Source organism: Neolamprologus multifasciatus, chromosome 14, assembly GCF_963576455.1.
Source record: "Neolamprologus multifasciatus chromosome 14, fNeoMul1.2, whole genome shotgun sequence".
Classification (NCBI taxonomy): domain Eukaryota; kingdom Metazoa; phylum Chordata; class Actinopteri; order Cichliformes; family Cichlidae; genus Neolamprologus; species Neolamprologus multifasciatus.
This window is the reverse complement of record NC_140452.1, coordinates 1,770,888-1,793,788: the sequence shown is the minus strand read 5'-3', so window position 1 is coordinate 1,793,788 and position 22,901 is coordinate 1,770,888. Positions and strand designations below refer to the sequence as shown.

The 22,901-nt window shown below is 42.9% G+C and overlaps 1 protein-coding gene across 2 annotated transcripts; it reads right to left on the bottom strand.

Moving 5' to 3' along the window:
• Window positions 1–5,609: 5,609 nt before the first annotated feature.
• LOC146502894 (uncharacterized) lies at window positions 5,610–15,841 on the bottom strand. 2 transcript variants are annotated; one of them, XM_085130654.1, is made up of 8 exons: window positions 15,401–15,841; window positions 13,414–13,462; window positions 12,915–12,958; window positions 11,868–12,012; window positions 10,102–10,215; window positions 8,642–8,795; window positions 7,082–7,213; window positions 5,610–6,332 (listed from the first exon to the last, which is right to left on the bottom strand). In XM_085130654.1, exons 2-8 carry the CDS (start codon window positions 13,456–13,458, stop codon window positions 6,106–6,108), a joined length of 861 nt encoding a protein of 286 aa, XP_084986780.1. In that variant the 5' UTR covers window positions 13,459–13,462; window positions 15,401–15,841; the 3' UTR covers window positions 5,610–6,105. The 2 variants fall into 2 exon arrangements, with proteins under 2 accessions (XP_084986780.1, XP_084986781.1); XM_085130655.1 differs by lacking the exon at window positions 15,401–15,841 and having other exon boundaries at window positions 13,414–14,444.
• Window positions 15,842–22,901: the final 7,060 nt, after the last annotated feature.

Sequence of the window (22,901 nt, the reverse complement as noted above, 5' to 3'; positions counted from 1 at the left end):
CCAACCTTCCTTTCATATCAAAAATCCTTGAAAGAGTAGTTGTCAAACAGCTAACAGATCATCTGCAGAGGAATGGTTTATTTGAAGAGTTTCAGTCAGGTTTCAGAGTTCATCACAGCACAGAAACAGCTTTAGTGAAGGTTACAAATGATCTTCTTATGGCCTCTGACAGTGGACTCATCTCTGTGCTTGTCCTTCTTGACCTTAGTGCAGCATTCGATACTGTTGACCATAATATCCTATTAGAGCGATTAGAACATGCTGTAGGTATTACAGGTATTGCACTGCAGTGGTTTGTATCATATCTATCTAATAGACTCCAATTTGTGCATGTAAATGGAGAGTCCTCTTCACACACTGAGGTTAATTATGGAGTTCCACAGGGTTCAGTGCTAGGACCAATTCTGTTTACATTATACATGCTTCCCCTAGGCAGCATCATTAGAAGACATAGCATACATTTTCACTGCTATGCAGATGACACCCAGCTCTATCTGTCCATGAAGCCAGATAACACACACCAATTAGTTAAACTGCAGGAATGTCTTAAAGACATAAAGACTTGGATGGCCACTAACTTTCTGCTTCTTAACTCAGATAAAACTGAGGTCATTGTACTCGGCGCTGAAAAGCTTAGAAATATGGTATCTAACCAGATTCTTACTCTGGATGGCATTACCTTGGCCTCCAGTAACACTGTGAGGAACCTTGGAGTCATTTTTGACCAGGATATGTCCTTCAACGCACATATTAAACAAATATGTAAGACTGCGTTCTTCCATTTGCGCAACATCTCTAAAATTAGAAATATCCTGTCTCAGAGTGACACTGAAAAACTAGTTCATGCATTTATTACTTCCAGGCTGGACTACTGCAATTCATTATTATCAGGATGTCCAAAAAACTCACTGAAAAGCCTTCAGTTAATCCAAAATGCTGCAGCAAGAGTACTGACAGGGACTAGAAAGAGAGAGCATATTTCTCCTGTTTTGGCTTCCCTTCATTGGCTTCCTGTTAAATCCAGAATTGAATTCAAAATCCTGCTCCTCACATACAAGGTCTTAAATAATCAGGCCCCATCTTATCTTAATGACCTTGTAATACCATATCACCCTATTAGAGCACTTCGCTCTCGCTCTGCAGGCCTACTTGTTGTTCCTAGAGTATTTAAAAGTAGAATGGGAGGGAGAGCCTTCAGTTTTCAGGCCCCTCTTCTGTGGAACCAGCTTCCAGTTTGGATTCGGGAGACAGACACTATCTCTACTTTTAAGATTAGGCTTAAAACTTTCCTTTTTGCTAAAGCATATAGTTAGGGCTGGACCAGGTGACCCTGAATCCTCCCTTAGTTATGCTGCAATAGATGTAGGCTGCCGGGGGATTCCCATGATGCATTGAGTTTTTCCTTTCCAGTCACCTTTCTCACTCACTATGTATTAACAGACCTCTCTGTATTGAATCATATCTGTTATTAATCTCTGTCTCTCTTCCACAGCATGTCTTTTATCCTGTCTTCCTTCTCTCACCCCAACCGGTCGCAGCAGATGGCCGCCCCTCCCTGAGCCTGGTTCTGCCGGAGGTTTCTTCCTGTTAAAAGGGAGTTTTTCCTTCCCACTGTCGCCAAAGTGCTTGCTCATAGGGGGTCATATGATTGTTGGGCTTTTCTCTGTATCTATGAAGCGCCTTGAGGTGACATTTGTTGTGATTTGGCGCTATATAAATAAAATTGAATTGAATTGAACTGAGCAACACAAAGGCCTACCACACCCGGTGCACGGCATTGGTGCATGGGGGTCGTAGTGCAAGATGTAATAAAAGAATAGAGTCCAAATAGAAATGCACAATCACCAACTGCTGCACCTGTAAGAAAAAACAAACATACAACAGCTGGAACACAAAAATCTGAAAATGCACAGATACATAAATCAACAATCTTCTCCTGCAGCAGTCAAACAGTCTCGTTGTCACACCTGCATGAAGCACTGTGTAAATGACGGCATCTACCACGTGCACGCGCTATTTCTCCTGCATTGATTGTTTGTGTGTGATAACAGTCTGAAGCACAAAGCTGTACGTGAGCTCCACTGCAGTGGCTCGTGCACCGCTGCGTTCACGGTGTGACATATGTATGTAAAATGTTTACTGAAGTTAGTGAAACAGTGTTTGTAAGGACTATAAGGTCCATAATTACTGAAGCAGTTAGACACACACACACACACACACACACACACACACTGATGTGGGCCAAAGCCTAGCATAGCCTGTAACGTTATTATGACCAGCACATTTTATGAGTGAACTTGGCTTTAAGTGACTTACAGGTTTCTTTGAAAAACACTTTCTTATATCCAGGTTCTTCCTTTTTGCCGCCATCCTCCTCTCCTACTTGCAGGTCCTCACAGTGCAGGCTTGCTGCTGCTAAACAGAGCTCCCTGAAAGGCACAGCCAATCACATTGGCCATATTTGTCACATGAGGTAGAGAACGTAATTTAAATCTTTCTTCACCGCTGGTTGAACGAGACGTTGACAGATTTTTTTCTTTCTATCGCGTTTGTTTATCTTTACTTGAAGAAATCAAATTATTGGTGGGGCCATGCCCCCTCTGTCCATGCCAAATCTAAGCCCTTGGCCTAGTACATGGTTGTGTTGTTGTAATGATGGTCATGTCATCCATGTAGGCCCTAATGGGAGGAAGACTAAGGCAGTTAGGCAGTTTTGCAATCTTGGCTCAATACACACACGCACACACACACACACACACACACACGCACGCACACACACGCGCACACAGACACACACACGCACACGCACACAGACACACACGCACACACATGCACACACACACACACACAAACACACGCACACACATGCACACACACACACACGCACAAACACACACACACACACACGTTTTTCCAGCCACGTGGGGACTTCCATCTAGGAGGTTACGCGTGGGGACACAACATTTCTAAATGTAAGAGAGGTATTATTAAGGCATTATTTGAACTCTTAATTTTTTTAGGGATCAAACATCTATTTTGGTACCACAATTTGTTAAATTTACAAAATCCAATTTTTGTCAGGTTTTTCTACCTGGTGGGGACACAGCTTTTATGTCTTTTCACAAACCACCACCAGGTGACACTATTGCACGTTTACAGTTAGAGGGTCTATTTATAGGAATTTACAACCAGAGTATTCAAAGCTGGTATAATGAAAAAGCTTTCAAGTGCTGGTTGGATTTCAGAGAATGGTTTCTGCTACATATTTTTTATTTATTGAGTTTTATATTGTTTTTGTTATTTTGTCATTACCCCTTGTATTTGTTCACTGGAAAATTTGTGCACTGGCCTCTGCTTTCAATAAAAAAAAAAAAAAATGTTTCAACTAAAGAGCTTACCTTTCCAACTCATCTTTTAGATATACAGTATAAAAAAGAACTCTCCCTGCTCAAAGTTAACCTGAACAGCAAAGAAAACAATCTTTTCAATACTAATGTACCATTGCTGTCATGGCTGTGTGTAGACGGGCAGGAAATGGTGGACCCAAAATGCAGACTCACGGAGACGAAAGTGAGCCGAAAAAGCAACTTTATTGTTGAACACAAACTAACTTAAACTGAGAATACAAACTGAGGAAAAAGCAGGCAGGCAGGGAGGTTGTTCCATCTTTGCAGGAGTCCACTCTGCAGGTGGGGGAGAGACATAGGAGAGGTGGAGAATAAACTTAACCTGGGTGTCTGTGTCTTGTGTAGTCTGAGAGATGATTGAATGTTGGGGTGGGTACAGTTTCCTCTGCGGTGGGGTGGGGTGGGCTGCCCCGGGTCCTGTGGGGCTTAGCGGTGCTGCTGCCGTAGGCCCCGGTCTGGATGGGCCTGGGCTCCCTTGCCTTGGTGGATGCCAGAGGACGGGGGTGCCTATTGGGGTCAGCGGGGGAGCTGGCCCTAGGGAGGGACACCCTCCCCTCCCTTCTTTTCCTCCCCATCCCCGGCTGCCTCCCTCTTCCCGCTCCACCACACCCACCCACACAGGTAGGGCTTTCTCGGGAGGGGCCGTGCTAACACCTGCTGCTCTCTGGCAGCAGCACCATGCTCTCCCTTGTTTTAAACACACTTTAGAGCAACACGCAGCAACACTACACTTGAGCGGGAGGAGGAGGGTATGGGGTCTTAACACACCCCCGTTCTCTGCTAGCCATCGAGGCGGGGGGGGCTGGGAAGAGATGCTGGCTGTCCGATTGGCCTCCCTGCTGCTGCGGAGCCTGGGGCGGTCTGCTAGCCTCCACCCCGGAGGGAAGGGTAACATCTCTTGGGTCTGGGTGCCGTTTCCCCCTCTGGGGGTGAGGATACCTGGACCCGGGGTATAGAGTATGTTTGGGGAGTGTGATTGTGTGTACATGTCCATTTACGTTTATTCCTACGTTGGGTGAGTGCTGAGTGTTTGTATATGTGTGCATGAGGGTGGGAATGCATGTCTGTGTCTGTGTGTGCCTGTTTGTCTGTGTCTATATGTCAGGTCGGGTCTTAGACTCCACCTCTCTGGGAACTCCCAGGCCCTCCAAGTGTGGAGGCCTATCTCCCCTCACCACACTCCCTGCCGGTGACTGATGCCCTCAGGGGTCGGTGCATTGTTGGTTCTTGGTGTCCGGGGCTGGGCGCTCGGGTATGTACCAGCTCACTCCCGGTGGCTACTTGGCGGGGCCTGGCGCCTGCTGCTCAGTCAGGCCTCTTCCGGGGCGCGGAGGGCCCTCGGGCCTCCGACCTCTGTGCCTGCGGCTCGGTTCACTCTGGCACAGCTGGCTGCCGGCGGAGCCGGCGAGCACGCCGGTGCAGCCCCCTCTAGTTTCTGCCCGGTGGCTACTGGGTGACCCCTCGTCTGGGTATCCTCAGCCCTTCCCATGAAGGTGGCACGGATGCCCCTCCGGTGGTCCTCCTTGGGCTCTTGCACTCTGGGGCCTCTGGATGTCTGGGGCCTGGATCTCCTCCATGCCTGCTTCATGCCCTGAGGGACAGGGCTATGGCTCTCTACATCCTCTTGCAGACCATTACATGGGGAAACCATTTGAATACAAGCGCGCCGACCCACACAGGTGTGCACACAGGTGTTCACTGTTTGTAGACTTAAATCACACCTTTCTTGGCTGCTACTTCAAAGCACATTGTGCGCTGTCTGTCCTGCGTGCTGCACAACAACATTCAATATTTAGTATTTACTGCTGTTTACACTTAGCTAGATTAATGCGATGGTGTTGTGTATAGTATGTTGCTTTGGTTTGTTTTTTTGTTTTTTTTTTGCTTGTTTTCTATTCTTTTTCTCTCAACAGGTGATCCCGGAGATATTTTTTTCCCCCTTTCTCACTGTCCCTCTCCCCTTCTGTTTTTCTTTTCCTTCCTCTTTCTTTCTCCCTTTCCTATCCCTCACTCATGTCTGTCCCGTCTGTAACAACTGAAAATAAAATAAAATAAATAATAAAAACAAAGGTCGATCAAATGGACCAATACGGCAATGACATGATGATCCATTTGGCAAAATAAATCCATTGGGTATCCTTGTTGGTCTTCAGACAACAATTCTGACGGCTAAAGAACCAAATGGGACAGGCAAAAAAAAAAAAAAAAGGAAAAAGCAGGCAGGATACACGGGCGGAAACACAGCAGGGTGAGGGTACGATGCGACACGGAACTGAGGGAGACGCCGACATAAATACACAGGGGAATAACAAGGAGCGTCAGAACACATGAGGAACACAGCTGATACAAATCACAAAGACGAGGGCAAAGCAAGACACATCCACATGAGGCACAGAACTTCAAAGTAAAACAGAAAACACACATGTGAAGACACAGACTGAGAGACATGGGCTTAACACAGGGACATGACTAAACTGGAACAGAGGGAGCCCACAGGCAGGGATGACAGGACACAGAACAGAGGGGTCACAGCACAACACAAGGAGCAAAAGGACCAAAACATGAGCCCACAATAATAACAAAGAACACTGGGTCCCCGACCCAGCACCGTGACAATTGTCTTTTTTTTCTCTAAACATGAGAAAATTTTAAACGGTAACTGAAGCTGTTTATGTTCCATTTGTTTGACATTAGCTTCTTACCTTCTTTTCACTGACTCTCGCTTTAAAGCATCAATTCGGTTTTTCACGTAAAACTTAACTCCCTCCCAACGTCTCTCTTTCAATGCTAATGGTGAAGTCTCAATACATTTGAGACACTCTGCCTTCCCAGGAACCTTTCCAGAGCTGATGTACTCCATTAGAGTCTTCTCCACAGCCTTTATTTCTGCTTCAGTCCACTTCCTTCTTGTGGTTTGTGATGCCCCTGAATAAAGTAGACAGTAACCGTGTTATTCAAAAAGAAGAGCATCAAGTTGGTGTGTAATCACATGACTCCCCTTATGACCAGATGTGATACTTGGAGTATGTCGACAAGTATATCAAAAGCTATAGGTACATTTGGACTATACTTTGTACTTGTTGGTATTCCTCAAGTATAAGTACAAGAAATGCCCATAATGCATTGCAGCGATTTAACTGTAAACAACCTATGAAAGAATTAATTGATGTTTAAATAAATAATTTGTCAAACATTGTTGTAACATGATGTTTTACGTTTTTGAACAGAGTGTGGGAAATAAATTTAAAAAATAAAACTATCAGTGAGAAGAGAGTCAATATAACTTCCCTCTCAATTACTTACTAGTTTACTTAAAGAACACGACTGGCAGATTAACTATGAACATAGTTGCTGTAAATGAAGCACTCTGGGTGTTGTGACTGTGTGAAAACACACTAAAACACTAAAGATAAAACATAACATCTTCTATTACTAATGGGACAAGGGCTGGTCATCCAGTTCTACACTGCAATAATGTGTTCTCTGTTCCGACATCACCGGTGTGATGATGTGACTCTGACATTACCTCCACAGCTGCATTTGTGACAGAGACTGACAAGTTATAGCGTGAATCCATGATCTGGTATCTTTTTCTTGTTCTTAACCTGTAAAAGCCCTTATGTTAATGGTAATACTTTAGCAACAGCAGAGTAATCCACAAGTTAGCAACATACCTGAAGATTTTGTCGATAAGAGTGAAGCAGCAGATGACGCAGCAGATGACGCAGCAGATGACGCAGCATCTGTCACATTCGTGTTATCCTCATCTTCACTGTTTGATGCATCACTGTCAACAGCTACGTTCTCTGGGAAACACAGCAACCATTTGGAAAAAAACATTAAGACTGCTCCTAAGCAATGTTAAGAAGTATCACACAATAGGGGATAGGGAGAGGAGGATAGCTGTAGTTAAAGCTCTGTATACATGTATACGTATTTGTCTGAAGGTTGTCAGTCATCCAGATAAAGTTTTCTAGAAACTGCATCAATTGGACTTCTTGTTAGGTTAAAGTGTTTTATTACTCTGCCAGAGTTTCTTCAGTCTGCAGAAAGTTGGTAGAACACAAATGTATCCACCAGGTGGGTTTCATTTCACACATGACCTGAAAAGGCTTTTTACAAATGAGCCCTTTTCAGTCTCCTATTTGAGGCCTCCTACCAATTTTCCTCAGAAAGAAGCACCTTTCATGAGTAATAAAACATTTGTAGACCGTGTGGAAGAACAGAACTTATCATCCACCGTGCTTACGGACGCACAGTCTTAGCTACTGCTACTACTACATCAGCATAATACTGCATGATTTTTGAAATACTTCGATTTTAAATACACAATTTATTAACACATTTTTTACCTTGTGGATCAATGTTTATTTCATCAAGATTTCTTCCTTTGAAATCTGACAGCTGTCCTCGTTCCATGGCCATAAGGACTTTGCTTATCTTGGCCAGCTGTAACGTCCCTTCAGGCAGTCTGTAATATTCGCGATGCACTCGAATATCATGGCCAAGGAAGTCTGCCAGATTATCCATTTCATTGTCTTTTAAGTTAAGGATCTTGGACATGGTGGCCATGTGCTTCCTTAATTTAGTAGAGGACAACGCTTCTGGTTGTTTTGCTCCACAGCTCTGTGCGATCTGTCGAACAACATCTGACCCTCTGATGTGAGTAAGTGCTTTTGGTCTCGCAAACATGAAAGGATTTTCATCTAATACTTCACAATTTCGGCGAGTGTTAACGAGCAAATCCATTGATGTCATCATATCAGGTGTAAGGAGTATGGGGGCTTTTCTTCCACGTTTGCCTTTTATCTCTATTCGTTGGAAGTGCCTACAAAGCTTCTTTTCCAGGTCAGTTAAAGCCAATTCAACATCTGGATGAGTCAATGAAGTGTCTCTCAATGTGAACGCATTAAGAATCATTTTGGAAACCTCTCCTTCTCTTCTACGGTTGAAGATAATCACTTCACACAATGTGATTTTTGCAAGTTCTGCCCAGTGCTTCTTATTTGGTTCTTCCTTGAGCTTTGTATGACACTCCGTCCGTTGTATGTTGAGATACTGGTGCATCTTCTTCACATCTTCAGTAAAGGGAAGAAGTTGTGGAGTATTCCATTTTGCCTCACTCAGATTTCGGAGAGCCTTTGAAGATAGATCTTTAGCATTTGAATTTGAGGAATTGCATTGAGTTCGGGTATACCTTCTCTTCAGTTGTCGGACATCTTCCTGAGAGTTACCTGAAGTAGTTTTCCGTGCTTTTTTCTTCTTTCTTTTGTGTTGTATAAGACCTTCTGCAGAACTGTCACTTTCTTCAGCAGTTTGAGGAGCATATTCTTCCTCACTGATGTCAGTACTTGATATAGATGGGCATCCAAGCATTTGTCTGGTAAGCTAAAAAAAAAAAAAAAAAGAAAGAAAGAAAGAAAATAGTTAAATTTTTCCACTCACACAAGCATTTAAAGACCAGAGGTAGTACAGTAGTAGTTGTAACAGCTGTACTGGTATTGACAGTTGTATTAATACCATTTACGGTACCACACATGTCACAACTTAATTTGAACTAGTCATTAAGTAATCTTTCCTCTGCTGCATCACATTTACCAAACAACCCTGGGTGGCTTTGTCTGGATATGCTGTCATTACCCAAAGACTGTCAATACAGCTGTGATGTCACACTCATTAACAGTCACTTAGGTTAGTTTTAAACATCTGGGACGATGTAATCTCTAAGCTAACACTTTCTAGGAAATTGCTGAACTTCGTTTACTTTTTGTATATATACACTAATGTTTATAGAAATTGATTTTCTTTATTTAAATATATGATATAATTTTTACCTGGATTACCTGGATTTACCTTTGAAGAACATTTTTTATGTTTGTAAGGTAGAATAGTATCTACTCAAGTATCAACTGTGTTCCAGGTAAACTGAAGATTTTAGCAGTGCATTGCATTTTAGGATTGTCAGGGGATGAGACTGACAAATGCTTAATTAGTAGGAGACAAAAGCATGACAGTCATTTGTTGAGCTCCTTTTGTCAAATTCAAAGAAATAAATTTTAGTCATAGCGCATAAACAATAAAATGGGCATTTTGGAACCACCTCACAAGAAATAATGATCCAAATGATCCTATCACAATGAAGAATCCTGTTGCCTCACTACACAAAAGAGACTTAAAATGTGTCACAGATAAAATATACGTAGGCTTAAAAATAACATGTATCACCTTTTATGAGAACATACAGAATATAAAGTTGATCACAAAAGTCATTACGTACTTTAAGCTATTCCTTAAAATCTTTTATTGCTAACTAAATGCAATCATACGTTACTACCTATGCAAATGCAATGCTAATTGAATTTAAGCTACTGTTATTACTGTAACACCTTGAAAACCTTTGTGAACTTGAAGCACTAAAACCTCTGAACTTCAGACACTAGAAAAGACATTAAACATCAGTGTCCCTGACAATATTGATAAATGAGAAACCCCTTGTCTCAAGCTTACAGTCGTTCTATCAAGGCGTGCTCGTAATCCAAGAAGGTGACATGATTGTACAGGAGGCAGTTATTATTATTATATTTTTTCACAAGACTTAGTTGTTAGTTTTAAATTTGACGTTTAACGTCTATTCACTTTGTGCTCTGCGCACAAAAATCTGAGATCTGTAGTGGAGTTGTACGAATAAACTTACAATAACACTGTCTGTCCTTCTGAGCTCAGGTACACTTGTATCCATGTCAGAATCAGCTGAAGTGGGTTTAATGATAATGGAACTGTCGCTGTCACTGGACAACTGCTGTTCCATCTGAAAAGTAAACAGAAAAAGATACAAATAACAATTACAGATTCATATAAATTACAGAATAATTATTGCTACAACACAGATTTGTAAATATGTGTCTTAATGCATTTTTGCAGCAGTTGCTCTAGCAATATCACAATTGTTGTCAATTTCAGATAAGATGGGCCACAGTTTTGATTTGGCCAGCAAAATATAAACTCTAAACAAGGGTTTGTTTGTTTTTGTCACTGTGAAAGGCTCACACTTTCCGGCAGGGTGGAAAGACCTTTCTGAGTATTACACTGTTTAGCATGTTGAGTTATCATAATACTACTTTCTCGTTGTGCTTCTGCACTGTACATAAAGCACTTAACTGCAGATTTTATTATCAGCAGTCTGACAAGCTGTCACCACAATACACTGCTATGATCACCTTTCTCAACCTAAGCAAGTGAAGCAATAAAATCATACTGTAGCGTATGAAAATCATCTTCTGTGTGACTCAGTGTAGCACATCTAAGCTATACTACTGCAAGATGTAATATACCTAAATCAATAAGTACACATATCAGAGAGCTGGCAGTCATGATGGAAAGAAGGAAGGTAGATTAATTGTGTGTGCAGGAGACCAGGTGCAAGAGAAGCAAGGCCAGGAGCATTGGAGGTGGATTCAAGCAGTTCTACCAGGGTGTTCATAGGAAGAGAAATGGAGTAGGGATAATCCTGAAGGAAGAGTATGCGAACAGTGTGGTAGAGCTGAAGAGAGAGGCTATGCTGAATGTTGTCAGTGTGTATGTCCCACAGGTTGGAAGTCAGGTAGGTGAGAAAGAGGAGTTCTGGAGTGAGTGAGATGAAGTGGTAGAGAGTTTTACTAGGAATGAGAGACTGGTGATTGGAGTAGATTTCAATGGACATGTAGTTGAAGAAAACAGAGGTGATGAGGAGTTGTTGGTTAGGTATTGTGTTAAGGATAGAAATGCAGAAAGACAAATGTTGGTGGATTTTGCCAAAAGAGAGACTGTAAGGTGGTGTCAGGGGAGAATGTAGCTAAGCGGCATCATATGGCAGTCTGTAGGATGAAGTTGGACGTAACAACAAAGAAGCAAGTGAAGGCAGAGGCAAAAATTAAATGGTGGAAAATGAGGAAGGAAGACGGTTGTTCATGACGGAGCTGAGACAGGCGTTGGGCAGTATGGAAGAGTTACCAGATGACTTGGAAAGTACAGCTGAAGTGGGAGGGCAACGGCTAAGAAAGCGCTTGGGCTATCCTCTAGACAGAGAAAAGATGACAGGAAACCTGATGGTATTGTGAAGTACAGGAAAATGTCCAAATGAAGAGGTTAGCAAAGAAAAAGTGTGATAGTCAGAGAGATTAAGGAAGTAGACATGAGCATTGGGAGTACAGCCAAGAGAGAGGTGGCAAAGACGAAGAAAAAGGCTTATAGTGAGTTGTATGTGAGGATTGAAGGAAGGACTTGTACTGATTGGCTAGACGGAGATTGAGCTGGAAAGGATGCGCAGCAGGTTCGGGTGATTAAAGACAGAAATGGAGATGTGCTAACAAGTCAAGAGAGCGTGTGACAGCAGGATGTTAGGGATAGAGTGAGATGGAGGCAGATGATCCGCTGTGGCGACCCCTTAAAGGAGGATCCAAAAGAAGAAGTAGTACAACTAACCTTCGTATTGAGGCTACGGTGTAGAAACAAGGTCCTCTCCCTCTGGTCGTTTAACCTTTTACTTTGTGCCCTCTCGTAGCGTTCCTCACATACACTATGATGTCTCCTGAGTTTCTCGAAGGCGAAGCAAGCCATGACTTTTAACCTGCAAACAAAGAAATAAATCAAAACCCTTGTTTTATTGTTTTTTTGCTTTATTAGATAGTAGTGGAGAGACAAAAGACAGAACAAAGAGGGAATGACAAACAGCAAAAAGCCTTACGAAAAGAAGCCTTACTGCTGAGACAAGGCCTAATCATACCTTGTATTTAATTATAAACAACTGTATTACAATGAATGATTTGTTTTTACGGTGTCCTCAAACATTTTAATGTGGCTGACATTTGTAATTTTTTTTATTAAAATTAAGAAAAAACATAAAAATCAAGGCCACAATTTGATTTGATTCCACTTATCTCTCACATCACAAGATGTACATATATTGACATAAATAAAATATATGGAAACAATCATTAAAACAAATACTAAGAATATTTATCACATCAGAAATCATGAATATGTATGTGCAGTGCATAAACTAATTTACTACCTTTTATATTGAGGTCCAAACTGGAGGAGTTTGCCTACTTAAAATCCTTCTACCAATTTAACTGTCTGAACACACTGCAGTCTAACCTTTACTTTAAGCTGAACGAACTGAACATATTACACATCAAACAATCCCAGAATGTTTATTTTCAACGGCAAAAACATAATGTGTGCATGTGATATTTTCAGCAATCATTCTAAGAGTCATTCTAGCATGATGTACACTGAATGAATAGTGGAAATTTCAATATTAATGGATTATTAATTGCAATATTGGCTTGACAGCTATATAATGTGTAAGGTGTAGATGAGAACTCAAACAACCCTAAACTGCTCCTTAAATAATAATGTAAAGTGAGTATGTCAGCGTTAACAATGTGCAATGTCTATCACAGCTGTTTAAGTGCACAGCTGGTTTACTGGTCCATTTAAGAACCAAAAGAAGATGGCATATCCTACCTCTTTCTTGTGTGCAGGGTTAAAGGCATCTGTCCCATCAGCAACTGCAAAATTAAAAATGTTGACTTGGTTCAAGATGAAATAACAATAGCAAGTTGAGACGGTCTTTGAGCAATGTGTTTAATTTACAATATATTGAGTTTTGCCTTAAAATAGCCTAAACACTTGAAAGGCTGAATTTATTGGAAAAGAATAGTTGTTGCACAACCTCTACTTACACCAAATAAAATTATTTCTAACAAAAAACAATTATGATTATTTCATGTTATGCTACAGTGACAGCAGAGTATCTGCTGAAGACACATCTGAATTGTAGCTTTTCATTTCTCTGGTGATTTGCAGTTCTACCCCAATGAGAATTTTAACTGCATTTATTTGATATATTCAGGTTTGGAACCAATTGTACAATTTGCAATTTAAAAATGACAGAAGCCAATTTACAGTTTTACCAACAATGAAGAAAAAAAGCAAAATGTAGGGTAACACAGAGCTTTCTTACCTGTGCATTCAGCACTGCCATTGGTAGATGCAAAGCTTGGGCCATCCTCCTATCAGCACAAGTGAAACAGTTAGTCAAACTTTAAGGACCAACATAATCAAATTTCACTGTATTTCAGTGAGCTCCAGTTGTACAATTTGGCAGTATATTGATGTATGTTACTTTGTGACATCATAGCCTGTCATGGTGGTTATCATTACCCACAACATTTCCTAATATTTCCCTGTCTGTGAAATCTTTATGAAAGTACAGTCATTGCCAATATACAGTCAAGTGACAAAGCTACTAACTTAAATTCTGATGTATGATTAAAGCAGGACAATGACAGAAAATATTTTACTACAATTTCTATGGTGATTTATTAGAATTTTGAGGGATGTAACAGATCATCAAAAACTACAGCAATAGCTTTGTCTTCTTTCCCTTACATACAAGGTTGATGTTTTGAACGGGTGGTCCTGTGATATATTACCATTCTTATATGGCTGAGCAGGGATGCTACACCTGGCAGAGGGAGGGACTGCTCTCATTGTCTAAGACAGGGGTGGGCAACTCCAGGCCTCAAGGGCCGGTGTCCCTGCAGGTTTTAGATGTGTCCTTGAACCAACACAGCTGATTTAAATGGCTAATTAGCTCCTCAACATGTCCTGTAGTTCTCCACAGGCCTGGTAACAAACTAATCATGTGATTCAGGTGTGTTGACCCAAGGTGAGATCTAAAACCTGCAGGACACCAGCCCTCGCGGCCTGGAATTGCCCACCCCTGGTCTAAGAGCTGTTGTCAGACACAGTGACCAGAACCAGCTCAATTTTAAAGTGTGTAGTAAATTATAGATGCAGTACAGATGTACATACAGTCTGTTTTCGTTTTAGCGTGTTCCTAACAATTTACAAACAAGCTTGTTGTGGTTAACGAGCTTGGTGACGTAGGTGAATGCAGACGCAGCGTTATCATTATTCTGACAGCATGTCTCCTTAAGAAGCGTTTTATTAAATACCTTTTTAATTTTTTTAACCTTTGTCGTGTGTGCAGTAACAGGTCAGGTCCCACAAACTAAAGTCTCAGCTCACCTACGCTCTCTCTGTGCCTGCTGCCCGCTCTGCGTGCGCGTGCTGAACCCTGCCCTCGGTCACAGACAGAGGACAGAGCAGAAATCTCAACTATATTCTCACATCCGCTAATTTCACTCACTGCTCTTTTCATGTGCTAATTAAATACAAGCTGGTTTGTCCCTCATCACCTGTGCACCGATCACCGATCACATACTATCAAATAATGCGCGAGGCAGCTCACGTTCCTCCGCTGACCATGACGGTCACGGTTATGCGCCGTTCACGTGATAACCCTCCTACATGGTATCTTTTCACTGCAGCTCTAAGACGAGGTAGAGAAACATTAAATCTACTTTCAATAGTAGTAGTTCCACTAAAACACGATGTATGATGCTGAAGCTTTACAATTTTGAATTAATCCGTGCATATACGCGCATCTGTGCAGAGTGATATAAAGGGATCGCGGATCAACTACAGCCGTAACACCATTGCAGTTTTAGTATAAATTGAAATATCTATCAAGACAATAAAACAGTATATTTTGATGGTTTGGTTTGAACAGTTTACTGTAACGGTGTAGTTTGTGTAATGTAACACTGTGTTGAAGCAAAGTATTTCGTAGCAACTAAGTACCAATAACAGAAATTCATTTTGAAAATACTATATATATCCATTAAAATAAAAATCACCACAGTCCGTAGTATTTTTACAGCCAATTGTTACACCGTTTTAAACTTATTTTACTTGACAAAAGCATAGGCAGACCAAGATTTAACAGCAACTCAGTTAGCATCGTTGTTAGCTAACATTAGCTAACCATCAAGTCATACCATTAAGTTACAGCTGCACACGACACTTTGTGTGTATCATGTGCAAACACGACACAAATTAACCCAAAAGCACAATATTATAATGTGACATAAGTCAAAACTTACCATTCTGGTTAATGCTGCACCGCTAGCTGTACTCCGCATATCGCACGTGCTTGCTGTCTGAAGCATGTCTGTCGTCTGTCTATGCGCCAAAGGAGAGCAGGTGTGGTGATCACAAAAGGAGCGCTTGATTTGGGACGAGGCGCACACCAGATTAACTCCGCTGATTCTTACACATACCGCACCGGACACTGACGGGTCATTGGTGTGTTAAAACAAAGTACAACGTCACTCGGCCATCTATGTGGGGGGATGGGCATGGTCAAGGTGGGGACCTCAAATGTCAAGATATGTGTAAATTGCTGAGAACGAAGTAAATGACTCTACACATTACCTGCTAAGTGAGAAATACAATTTCTGAACTGAAATTGGTTTAATATGTACGTTAAAAAATAACTGAAATAAAAATGTCAGACTGTAGATGTATGGAATTATTGTTTATGTTTTAAAACAAACTGCACTGTAACTCCGCCATCTTGACGTGCTGCAGTAGACAGTAGGTGGGTGGGGTATGGGCATGGTCAAAGTGGGGACCTCAAATTTCAGGATCTGTGTAATATATTAATGATTGCTGAGAAGAGATGAATCCACACATTACTTGCTTAATTAGAAATGCAATTTCCTAACTGATATTTGTTGAGTTGAAATGTACAAAAAATATAAGCAGTAGCAAAATTAATTAAATGCAGGAATGAATAAATAATAGAAAAAATGCAAAAATGTAAACCAATCAACTACTACCAACCATTGTGATCACTAGACAGGTATTATTGTGAAGGACAGAATTGTGTGGACTCAAAAGTTATGCCAGGCAGGTTTCAATAAATGGTAAACTAAGTTTATTGTAAAAACCAAAAACAATAGTGGATGACACAACAGGTGAATAGAGGATAATGCAAATGTGATTGTAATTGTTTTTAAAGCCTTATATGACAAGGCAACTCCTTACCTCAGTGATCTGCAGCAATTGCAAAAACCAAAGAGAATAATAGAAACTGAGCTGACAGCGTTGTCCCGGGCCTACCCAGATCTGTCGGCTGGCCTGCATATACAGTGGGGCAAAAAAGTATTTAGTCAGCCACCGATTGTGCAAGTTCCCCCACTTAAAATGATGACAGAGGTCAGTAATTTGCACCAGAGGTACACTTCAACTGTGAGAGACAGAATGTGAAAAAAAAATCCATGAATTCACATGGTAGGATTTGTAAAGAATTTATTCGTACATCAGGGTGGAAAATAAGTATTTGGTCACCTCAAACAAGGAAAATCCCTGGCTCTCACAGACCTGTAACGTCTTCTGTAAGAAGCTTTTCTGTCCCCCACTCGTTACCTGTATGAATGGCACCTGTTTGACCTCATCATCTGTATAAAAGACACCTGTCCACAGCCTCAACCAGTCAGACTCCAAACTCCGCCATGGCCAAGACCAAAGAGCTTTCGAAGGACACCAGGAAAAGAATTGTAGACCTGCACCAGACTGGGAAGAGTGAATCTACAATAGGCAAGCAGCTTGGTGTGAAAAAATCAACTGTGGGAGCAATCATCAGAAAATGGAAGACATACAAGACCACTGATAATCTCCCTCGATCTGGGGCTCCACGCAAGATCTCATCCCTTGGGGTCAAAATGATCATGAGAACGGTGAGCAAAGATCCCAGAACCACACGGGGGGACCTGGTGAATGACCTGCAGAGAGCTGGGACCAAAGTAACAAAGGTCACCATCAGTAACACACTACAACGGCAGGGAATCAAATCCCGCAGTGCCAGACGTGTTCCGCTGCTGAAGCCAGTGCATGTCCAGGCCCGTCTGAAGTTTGCCAGAGAGCACATGGATGATACAGCAGAGGATTGGGAGAATGTCATGTGGTCAGATGAAACCAAAGTAGAACTTTTTGGTATAAACTCAACTCGTCGTGTTTGGAGGAAGAAGAATACTGAGTTGCATCCCAAGAACACCATACCTACTGTGAAGCATGGGGGTGGAAACATCATGCTATGGGGCTGTTTTTCTGCCAAGGGGACAGGACGACTGATCCGTGTTAAGGACAGAATGAATGGGGCCAAGTATCGTGAGATTTTGAGCCAAAACCTCCTTCCATCAGTGAGAACTTTGAAGATGAAACGAGGCTGGGTCTTCCAACATGACAATGATCCAAAACACACCGCCCGGGCAACAAAGGAGTGGCTCCGTAAGAAGCATTTGAAAGTCCTGGAGTGGCCTAGCCAGTCTCCAGACCTCAACCCCATAGAAAATCTGTGGCGGGAGTTGAAAGTCCGTGTTGCTCGGCGACAGCCCCAAAACATCACTGCTCTTGAGAAGATCTGCATGGAGGAATGGGCCAAAATACCAGCTACTGTGTGTGCAAACCTGGTAAAGACCTATAGTAAACGTTTGACCTCTGTTATTGCCAACAAAGGTTATGTTACAAAGTATTGAGTTGTATTTTTGTTATTGACCAAATACTTATTTTCCACCCTGATTTACGAATAAATTCTTTTTTTTTTTTTTTTTTTTTTTTTTTTTTCCGCCTGTCCCATTTGGTTCTTTAGCCATCAGAATTGTTGTCTGAAGACCAACAAGGATACCCAATGGATTTATTTTGCCAAATGGATCATCATGGCATTGCCGTATTGGTCCATTTGATCGACCTTTGTTTTTATTATTTATTTTATTTTCAGTTGTTACAGACGGGACAGACATGAGTGAGGGATAGGAAAGGGAGAAAGAAAGAGGAAGGAAAAGAAAAACAGAAGGGGAGAGGGACAGTGAGAAAGGGGGGAAGAAAAAATATCTCCGGGATCACCTGTTGAGAGAAAAAGAATAGAAAACAAGCAAAAAAAACAAAACAAAGCAACATACTATACACAACACCATCGCATTAATCTAGCTAAGTGTAAACAGCAGTAAATACTAAATATTGAATGTTGTTGTGCAGCACGCAGGACAGACAGCGCACAATGTGCTTTGAAGTAGCAGCCAAGAAAGGTGTGATTTAAGTCTACGAACAGTGAACACCCATGTGCACACCTGTGTGGATCGGCGCGCTTGTATTCAAATGGTTTCCCCATGTAATGGTCTGCTAGAGGATGTAGAGAGCCATAGCCCCGTCCCCCAGGGCATGAAGCAGGCATGGAGGAGATCCAGGCCCCAGACATCCAGAGGCCCCAGAGTGCAAGAGCCCAAGGAGGACCACCGGAGGGGCATCCGTGCCACCTTCATGGGAAGGGCTGAGGATCCCCAGACGAGGGGTCACCCAGTAGCCACCGGGCAGGAGCTAGAGGGGGCTGCACCGGCGTGCCTGCCGGCTCCGCCGGCAGCCAGCCGTGCCAGAGTGAACCGAGCCGCAGGCACAGAGGCCGGAGGCCCGAGGGCCCCCCGCGCCCCGGAAGAGGCCTGACCGAGCAGCAGGCGCCAGGCCCCGCCAAGTAGCCACCGGGAGTGAGCTGGTACATACCCGAGCGCCCAGTCCCGGACACCAAGAACCAACAATGCACCGACCCCTGAGGGCATCAGTCACCGGCAGGGAGTGTGGTGAGGGGAGATAGGCCTCCACACTTTGGAGGGCCTTGGAGTTCCCAGAGAGGTGGAGTCTAAGACCCGACCTGACATATAGACACAGACAAACAGGCACACACAGACACAGACATGCATTCCCACCCTCATGCACACATATACAAACACTCAGCACTCGCCCAACGTAGGAATAAACGTAAATGGAAATGTACACACAATCACACTCCCCAAACATACTCTATATCCCGGGTCCAGGTATCCTCACCCCCAGAGATGGAAACGGCACCCAGACCCAAGAGACGTTACCCTTCCCTCCGGGGTGGAGGCAAGCAGACCGTCCCAGGCTCCGCAGCAGCAGGGAGGCCAATCGGACAGCCAGCATCTCTTCCCAGCCCCCCCGCCCCGATGGCTAGCAGAGAACGGGGGTGTGTTAAGACCCCATACCTCCCTCCTCCCGCTCAAGTGTAGTGTTGCTGCGTGTTGCTCTAAAGTGTATTTAAAACAAGGGAGAGCATGGTGCTGCTGCCAGAGAGCAGCAGGTGTTAGCACGGCCCCTCCCGAGAACCCTCAATGTCTACATGGATTTAAAATTGAGAGGTGGGCACCGGCGCCAGAGGTAGGTTTGAATACACAGACCGTCTACTGGACGCCGTTAACGTGCCCACCCTCAAGGCCCTATATATATATATATGTGTGTGTGTTATGAGAGTGTAAGTAATGTGGATGTCTAAGTTGTGAGATAAAATTGAGGCACAGGTGGCCAGAAGAGGACAGAGGGGGGGGGGGAATGTCTCCCCTGCACCCTGGTGACACACCTGCACCCCAAAGCCCTACCTGTGTGGGTGGGTGTGGTGGAGCGGGAAGAGGGAGGCAGCCGGGGATGGGGAGGAAAAGAAGGGAGGGGAGGGTGTCCCTCCCTAGGGCCAGCTCCCCCGCTGACCCCAATATGCACCCCCGTCCTCCGGTATCCACCAAGGCAAGGGAGCCCAGGCCCATCCAGACCGGGGCCTACGGCAGCAGCACCGCCAAGCCCCACAGGACCCGGGGCAGCCCACCCCACCCCACCGCAGAGGAAACTGTACCCACCCCAACATTCAATCATCTCCCAGACTACACAAGACACAGACACCCAGGTTAAGTTTATTCTCCACCTCTCCTATGTCTCTCCCCCACCTGCAGAGTGGACTCCTGCAAAGATGGAACAACCTCCCTGCCAGTTGAAGAGCCCCCCGGTTAGGCCGATGCACAAGAGGCCCCCTGCGCCAGGGCTGAGCCCCCGTGCACCCACCCGCCCACAACCTCGGCGACACACCGACGAGGACCGAAGCCCCCAAGGCCCAGCCAGAGCCCCAGCACGGAGGCGAAGCACCCCCGAACCCCAAACCCCCACGCCCGCCCCGGATCCACTCAGGGGCAGCCAGGCCACCAGGCCAGTAACCTACGTCCGCCAGCACAGACCATCCTCCAGCCCCGCTGCACGCGGCCACGAGGAGAACAACCTCTGAGAGCGACCAGAGCCACTAACCAGGTTATGAACACAACCCCCGGGTTAAGCCCTCCAGGGATAACGTCTCTAGGGGTCCTCCAGGTGCCCTAAGCCCATCCCAACCTCCACATCAACCACAATAGCCAAGGCGGGACCAAACCACGACCCCCTACCCCAGCTAGGTGATGGAGCCGATCAAAGGAGCCCAGAGGGATTGATCTAATGTGGTGGCAGAGGCTATATCGGGACTAATGTGATCTATTAGATAGTTTCTATATTGGCTAGAATTAAGATTATTTTTATTTTTCCAGTTCATGAGGACCGTTTTCTTGGCGATGCATAGGGCAATAAAAACCATGTGGACTGTATTAATTTCTGTAGTGACATCATCCAAATTTCCCAACAAGCATACTAAAGGGGAGGTTGGAATTTTACATTTCAGACACTTTGATAAGTCCTCACATATCTCGTGCCAAAACTTCTGCACTGGTGGACAGAACCAAAGAGCGTGGATGTAACTGTCTGGTGTATTGCCTTGACAGTGTGAGCAGTTGTTGGCGGATGTAAAGCCCATCTTAAACATTCGATGACCTGTATAGTGCACTCTATGCAGTATTTTGTATTGTATTAATTGCAGATTGGGATTTTTAATCAATTTAAAGGTTTTTAAGCAAATCTGAGACCAGACGTTTTGGTCTAAGCTGACTGATAAATCTGCTTCCCACTTTGCAATAGGAAGGGATATTGATTCATCTATTTTAGAAAGTGTTCTGTATATTTTAGATAATAGTTTGGGGGATTTAAGAGTAAGAAATTGAACCACACTTGGTGGTGTTTGTAATTCAACTTGACTGAGGTTAAATTTCTTTTTTACTATGGTTTTAATTTGTTGATATTCTAAAAATCTTTTCTTGTTGATCCCATATTGTGTAACTAGTCTGTCAAATGGAATAAATTCTGTTCCCTCTAATATATGTTCTAAGTATTTAATTCCTTTACAACTCCATTCTGGGAAATTAATCATATTTTTGTTTTGTAATATGTCAGGGTTATTCCAGATAGGTGTACGTTTGCATGGGATTAATGAAGACTCCGTTATTTTTAGAAACTCCCACCATGCTGTCAGAGAAAAGCTGATGTTGATGCTTTTAAAGCATTCATGTCTTTTGATGTTTGAGCTAATAAATGGTAGGTCTGAAATCTCTAGATCATTGCATAATGCCTGTTCAACATCTAGCCAGGGCTCATCTAAGAGGGTACATTTTAACCATTCTGAGATGAACTGAAGCCTGTTGGCTAAGAAGTATTGGTGAAAATTAGGCAGATCTAATCCTCCTCTATCCTTGGTTCTTTGTAGCGTTTTTAAGCTGATGCGCGGGGGTTTATCTTTCCAAAGGAATTTAGAAATATGTGAATCCAGAGATCTGAACCAATCTTGTGATGGTTTGTTAGGGATCATTAAAAATAAGTAATTTATTTTTGGCAAGATCATCATTTTTATAGTGGCGACCCTTCCCATGAGTGATATGGGTAGAGATTTCCATCTAGTCAGATCGCCTTCTACTTTCTTTAGAAGTGGGATGTGGTTTAATTTAGTTAAGTCTGAAAGCTTAGGAGAAACATTAATACCTAAATATTTAATATTTCCAGATTGTAGTGGGGCAGAAGATGAATTATGGAAGGAGCAGTTAATGGGAAGAACTGTAGATTTTGGCCAGTTAATTGAATAATCTGAAACTCTTGAAAACCAGTTTATTAGAGTAATTACCTCAGAGAGGTTGAATTGTGAGTTTTGCAGAAAAAGCAACACATCATCCGCATAGAGACTGATTTTATGTTCTACGTTATTACATTTATGCCCTTAATTGTTGTAGCCTGTCTAAGTGCTGCTGCTAGAGGTTCGATAAAAATTGCAAAAAGTGAAGGGGAGAGTGGGCATCCCTGTCTGGTGCCCCTCAGGAGACAAAAGCTGGAGGATGTCTGGTCATTTGTTCTGATACGAGCTGTTGGGGAATTGTATAATATCCTTATCCAATTTATGAAAGAGTTTCCAAAACCAAATTTGTGTAAAGTTGCAAATAAAAATTTCCAGTTAACTCTGTCAAATGCTTTTTCTGCATCTAGAGATAATATTATGGTTTCAATGTTTTTATTGTATGAGTAGTCTATTAAATTAAGTAATCTACGAGTGTTTGTTGAGGAGTGCCGACCTTTTATGAAACCAGTTTGGTCAGGATGAATTAAGAGGGGGTTTATTTTCTCTAATCTCTTTGAGAGAGCTTTGCAGATTATTTTAAGGTCTACATTTATAAGGGATATTGGACGATAACTTGAGGGAAATAAAGGGTCTTTTCCTGGTTTTAGCAGGAGACTAATGTTAGCAGAATTCATATTTGGTGGTAGTCTGCCATTTTTCTTGATTTCCTGCAACATTCCATGGAATACTGGTGCCAAAATTGTCCAGAATTCTTTGTAGAATTCTGCAGGAAAGCCGTCTGGACC